The following is a 6,109-nucleotide window of genomic DNA, read 5'->3' as shown; positions in this document are numbered from 1 at the left end:
ATATATTTGTGTGTGTGTGTCGAGATAGATGAAAATACACATATATTGCAAAGTAGAATGGAAGCTTTTTGCAACCCTCCCCCGTGCAATGCACCTAGTAATAATCCTATCCTGTATTATTAAGGGATAGGAAAATGTCCGATCTTGTATTGCTGACTGAATTTTGACTTATTTATGTACAGTACTGTATTGCACTTTGATTATATATTTACTTCATTGGAAACCTTTGGCTAAAGCAATATATAAATGAAGAATACCATAGGACAAAAATAATTCAACCATTAAAATTTATTTTTTCAATATTAGCTATGAAATTTAAAATTTCCTGCGCAGTGGTGTCCATCAAATTAAGTCTTGTAATTACGGTAGGGAAGGTCTGAGAGTCTTCGGCTCCGTAAAGGCAAAAGAGAGAGCCGCTTCTCACCCCCACCCCCACAACCATAGAGCCTTCAGAAGGCTGAAGCCTTGAACTCTCTATGGTTCATGATAAGCTTGGCGCACGCGCACTTGCGACTCCTGCTCGGTCCTGGGCGGAAGCGACTGCGCGACACCTCCACCTTCCCTCTTAACTGGCGTCCTACTGGTCCCTGTGAGTGTCAATCTCCCAATTTTTCTCTTCTGATTAGACGGGTTCTCCGTACCTCCCTGAGAGGGCGGGGAAAAGAGGAAGGTGGCTTTCTTTTTATTTATTTTTTAAGAGGGCGGGACAACACCCTGTCACTCCCTCCTCTTCTCTATTTCTACTAGCAGGGCCCCTATCCGTCAACAGCTAGGAGGCGTCTGGTTGGTTAGCTTAGCCGGTTAGGGGGCGGAGCTGACACTGAGGGCGGGCGCAGAAGTGGGGAAAGAAGGCGAGCGCTCTGCCGGGCCGCGAAGGAGAGAATGAGGCCGAGGAGGCGGTGAGAGGAGAAGAGGAAGGAAAGGAAGAGGTGACACTCGGGGGTGAGGGAGGCAAAGGGGTTGGAGGAGTTACCTCGGGGTTTGCATTTTTATTTTTACCTCAGGATTTGTGTCTACTCGTGAGTAAACTTCGCCAGTAGAGCTTACTCCCAGGTAGGGCCGTCCGCATCTCAGTTCCGTTCTGCAGTTTCTCTGTATCCCAATTACGGTTTATTGCCGTTTTCCTTATTAATAATACCTTTTAACGTAACAGCTTGTGTGTGTGTGTAAACATACATATGTATAGGTTCTTAAGAGGTAGTATCCATATTCATATATATACATGATTATATACAGTGATACCTCAGGTTACATACACTTCAGGTTACAGACTCCGCTAACCCAGAAATAGTGCTTCAGGTTAAGAACTTTGCTTCAGGATAATAATAGAAATCGTGCTCCGGCGGTGCAGCGGGAGGCCCCATTAGCTAAAGTGGTGCTTCAGGTTAAGAACAGTTTCAGGTTAAGAACAGACCTCCAGAACGAATTAAGTACTTAACCCGAGGTACCACTGTACACACACACGTGTGTATGTATACACATATATGTATATATGTGTGTGCATGTGTATGTACACGCACATACAGTGGTACCTCGGGTTAAGTACTTAATTCATTCCGGAGGTCCGTTCTTATCTGAAACTGTTATTAACCTGAAGCACCACTTTAGCTAATGGGGCCTCCTGCTGCTGCCACATGATTTCTGTTCTCATCCTGAAGCAAAGTTCTTAACCCGAGGTACTATTTCTGGGTTAGCGGAGTCTGTAACCTGAAGCGTATGTAACCCGAGGTACCACTGTACATATATGTAGAGAGAGAGAGAGAGAGAGAGAGAGAGAGAGAGAGAGCGAGCGCTTCTTCTAGGTGGTATCCAACTCAATGCTAGTCCTACTCAGAGTATTTCCATTGTAGTTTTGTTTTCAGCTGTTCTTTATCCATAAAACAGTCTGGAGTCCCTGTCAGAAAAAGGTGGGGCTTAAATAAACAACAACAACAACAAATAATGAGCCTAACTTAGTTGTGCCCGTTAATCCAAGTAGGTTGCATCAGATCAGAGACCTGTAACATGACGGACTTGGTCTTGCAAGGGTTGCATCTCTTCAATTAGGCTTCCTGTCAAGGATGGCACTTGGGTTGCTTGTAATTGGTATTATCATTATTATTATTTAGTCATTGCTAATTAGAATACACACAGAGACACATATATATAGATATGCGTGCGCACACACACATTGGTACCTCGGTTTTCAAGTGTCTCGGAAGCTGAACATTTCGGTTTTGGAATGCCAAAAACCCAGAAGTAAATGCTTCTGTTTCCGGATATGCCTCAAAAGTCGAACAGCTTTCGCTGAGTTACCCCCCCCCCCCAATTTTCTCAATTGAAATTGCAGACTGCCCTTTGCGCCTCGGTTTTTGAAATGGTAGCAAATCAGTAATCAGTGCAGATCTCTGAGTACAGGTGTTATATGCTGACAAAGCCTCACTCCCATCAGCAATCGCCCTGCAGCATTCTGCACTAACTGCAGTTTCCAGATCAAGCGTTGGGGAAGCCCCACATAGTGTTCATTGCAGTAATCCAGTCTTGAAGCAACCAGTGCATGAACTACTTGTGAACTATCCAACAGTGGGATAAAGAATTCTATTGTTTTATTTATGTTTTATTGATTTAATATGCTGTAAATCGCTTTGAGATTTTTCTTTAAAATATAAAGCGGTATAGAAATTAAATAAATAAATATTGTAACAGCTTGTTGAAGAAGGAAAAGCTTTCATACATGCTCAAAATACAATAGGGATGAATTATGTATGCCTCTCTTTTGAAGCTGTCCCATTTTCGCAGAATCTCCAAAGTAAACTGGAAACATAACCCCCATGACAGAGACTTGGGATGAAGTGAACCTGCAGCCTTCTCTTTTTTCACCAGTTCGTAATGGTCTCTTTCTGTCATTCTGTCTCCTTAAGGGCCCAGAGAACTTGATGCTCCTCGCTCTGATTTGCCGCCACCATGTCGGGGACAGTCATTATCCTTCAGCAGTTTGCTGGTGGTCTCAAGAGCCGGAACGAAGAGGCCAGGGCAAAAGCTGCCAAAGATTTGCAGCATTATGTCACCATGGAGCTCCGTGAGGTGAGTGAGATGGGAGGAGAGCTGGGCAGAGCTCCATATATGTTTTTCCTGGGAGTGGAAGTGTCCTTGCTGTCAGACTTAGACTGTAATCTCCCTGGGGGCAGATACCTTTCTTTGGATTTTGTTTGACGTGTACATCATGTAAATGGTTGCCGTTTAAATAATAATTTGACCCACAGGCTATTTAAAAACATTTTCAAATTTCATAGGCAACTGTCCTCCACCAGGCCATTCTGTCCATACCTGAACCCTTTTAATTGGAGAGCCTGGGATTGGACCTGGAAGCTCCTCATGCAAAGCACATGCTGCAATACCCAACTCTGGTTCATCTCCAACATCTAACACCTTTCCACCAAGGCACAAATGAGAAAGCCTAAGAGATTTTTTTGAGTTTGGATCAGTCATATGTTCTTAACAATTTTCATTATTTCTGCCTCCCCCGTTCCCCCGCACAATTATGGAGACTGGAAAAGCCTTTCTGCTTTTCAAACATTTTTGTTTGTTTTCTCCTGCACAGATGAGCCAAGAGGAATCTACCCGTTTTTACGACCAGCTGAATCATCATATCTTTGAGCTTGTCTCTAGTTCAGATGCAAATGAGAGGAAAGGGGGCATTTTGGCCATAGGTAAGTGCCTGCATATTTTGTCTAACAAAAATTTTGATATGCTGAGAGTTCCTTTATTTTTTGTCACATTGGGTTATAGTATATTCTCTCTCTCTCTCTCTCTCTCTCTCTCTCTCTCTCTCTCACACACACACACACACACACACACACACTTTATAAATAGTTCTTTTGTTTAACAAATAACCCAATGTAACCCAATGTTTTGACAAGAAAGCCATTCAGAATGCACAAAGAGAACAATTTAAAAAGGGGTATTTTTATTTTATTCCCTACATTTTAAAAAAGCCTGTGTAACAGCTTGTTCTGCTGCCTTACAGCCTCCCCTTATTCTAGGAGTGGGGAACTGGATGGAGTCTCAAGGGCCTGATAGAGAGACTTGACAGGGGGCACATTTGGCCTCAGGCCTGATGTTCGTCACTCCTGCCTTATACCATGCAGTATGATCATCATCATCATCATCATTATTATTATTAGCCTTTTTTTTACATTCAAAGTGGCCATAAAAACACAACTTCAAACAATATTGTAAATAACTGAAATGCTGTCTCCTCTCCTGCCAGGGAGCCTAAACCTCCAATTAGCTGGAGAGGGGGTGAGTGAGTGAACCCATTGTCCATTTTTCATTTCCACTTAGCTGGGCCTGTTTAGGAAAAAGCTTGGCAAAAAGATGGATATTTGCTTATTGGGAATGGAAACTGCAGAGCGGCGTTCTGTAAGCAGCAGAATCTGCTGGACAAGTGGGACCTGCAACTCAGTATATGACAGTGTTGAATATTCCTGTTTGGGTTCTAGCCAGCCTTTCCTTTCCCAAGATACTCCATTCCATTCCACTTTTCTAATAGAAGTTCAGCAGTCTTCAGCATGCTAAGCCATCATTAGACTTTTGGTGTGTGTGTGTGTGTGTGTGTGTGTGTGTGTGTGTGTGTTCCCTCCATCCTTTGTTTTTTTCCCAATCTAAATATTTTTTTCTTTCCTTTCCTTTTTTCCCTTCTGCAAACCCCGGGGTTCCCTCAAGCCTGCTGTTACCTCTCTTATGTATGGATGGTGTTGTTTTGCTGTGTAAGAATCTGCTCTCGGAGTTCACTCTTACTGAGCGGGATGATAATTGTATACACCTTACCAATTAAGCCAGGGATGGAGAACTTCAGGGCTGGGGCCAAATGAAGCCCTCTGGGCCTCTCTGTCTGGATCTCTGGCCTCTCCCCAGTCCAGAGAGTCCCCCCTCAGACCTACTTCATATCCCCGTGGAATGTTTTTGCCTGGCTGGAATGTGTCCTTGAACTCCGACAGTGCCTCTTGTTTGTCTGGAAGAAGGATACGGAGTGGCATGTGAGTGTGTGTAGAAGGCACCTTTGTACAGTAGGCTAATGTTTACATTAATTGCTTCGACCCCTTTCGCCTATCCAGCCACAGCATGTGGCCCCTCAGAAGGTTGCCCAGGTGGAAGTGTGGCCCTTCCCCTGCCTCTGAATTACGATTTTCAAAAATGGTGGGTTGTCTTTCTCTAGGGTGGTTTGCGGTATAGGAAGAGGTAGCAGGGATATGTTTAAATTAGTGAATTGTAGGGATATTCGCTTTCTTCCAATGTCTTACCCAGCTGTGGCACTTTTGAAACACCCCCCTGGCATTTTTCTTTTCATTTCCCCAGCGAGCCTAATTGGCGTTGAGGGAGGCAATGTCACCCGCATTGGCAGGTTTGCCAATTACCTAAGGAATCTCCTTCCCTCAAATGACCCCGTTGTTATGGAGATGGCCTCCAAGGCCATTGGGCGCCTGGCCATGGCAGGTGACACCTTCACAGCAGAATACGTCGAGTTTGAAGTGAAGCGGGCTCTGGAGTGGCTGGGAGCCGACAGAAATGAAGGACGGAGGCACGCGGCGGTAAGAGTCCATTCTTTGGATGCAAACAGCTTGCAGGGCTTTTGAGGATTTCAGGAGAGGTACTTCAAGGGGAGATCCGGAGCTGGGAGCAAATGCCTAAGCCTTGGTCATGTCTTCCACTGTTTTTCCTTCCTCATCTCAGTGTCTTCCCTACCCAACCATACATTTAACCAGTGCTGTTTTGAAACACCAAACTTTGCACCATAACATAAGGCAGGGTTGTCCAGGAAGTTAACCGCTCTAAGGGCATATTGTGCTATGAAACATGTGTTTGGGTTTATACCAGCTTAAGACTCTGCTTTCCCCAAATTAACTTTTGGAATTGTAACCTGTTGATGATGCTCAACCCTGCTCAATAGGGGATTCCCACCCCCCAAGCAAGCACCAGATTCAGATATGTTTCTCCTTAGGACCACAGCAGGGGAGGAAACAATTAAACTCTCCATCCACTCCTGTTGTGACCTTGATAATTATTAAACTTCCTCCCCCAGCAGATGCTATTTATTTTTCTCAAAAAACCTGTGTGTTAAATGCAGAGC

The 6,109-nt window shown here is 44.3% G+C and overlaps 1 protein-coding gene across 4 annotated transcripts in view; it reads left to right on the top strand.

Moving 5' to 3' along the window:
* Nucleotides 1-799: 799 nt before the first annotated feature.
* The window catches only part of MTOR (mechanistic target of rapamycin kinase), a 105,151-nt gene continuing 99,841 nt past the window's right edge, over nt 800-6,109 (top strand). For all 4 annotated transcript variants that reach the window (XM_081923370.1, XM_081923368.1, XM_081923369.1 and 1 more), the window contains exons 1-4: nt 800-929; nt 2,901-3,063; nt 3,581-3,689; nt 5,338-5,570. In XM_081923370.1, coding sequence (XP_081779496.1) covers nt 2,944-3,063; nt 3,581-3,689; nt 5,338-5,570 — 462 coding nt within the window. In that variant the 5' untranslated portion in view covers nt 800-929; nt 2,901-2,943. The remainder of the gene's footprint in view (nt 930-2,900; nt 3,064-3,580; nt 3,690-5,337; nt 5,571-6,109) is intronic.

The sequence above is a fragment of the Podarcis melisellensis genome (assembly GCF_964234715.1).
Source record: "Podarcis melisellensis genome assembly, chromosome: 8".
Lineage (NCBI taxonomy): Eukaryota > Metazoa > Chordata > Lepidosauria > Squamata > Lacertidae > Podarcis > Podarcis melisellensis.
This window is presented reverse-complemented; position numbering and strand designations above follow the sequence as displayed.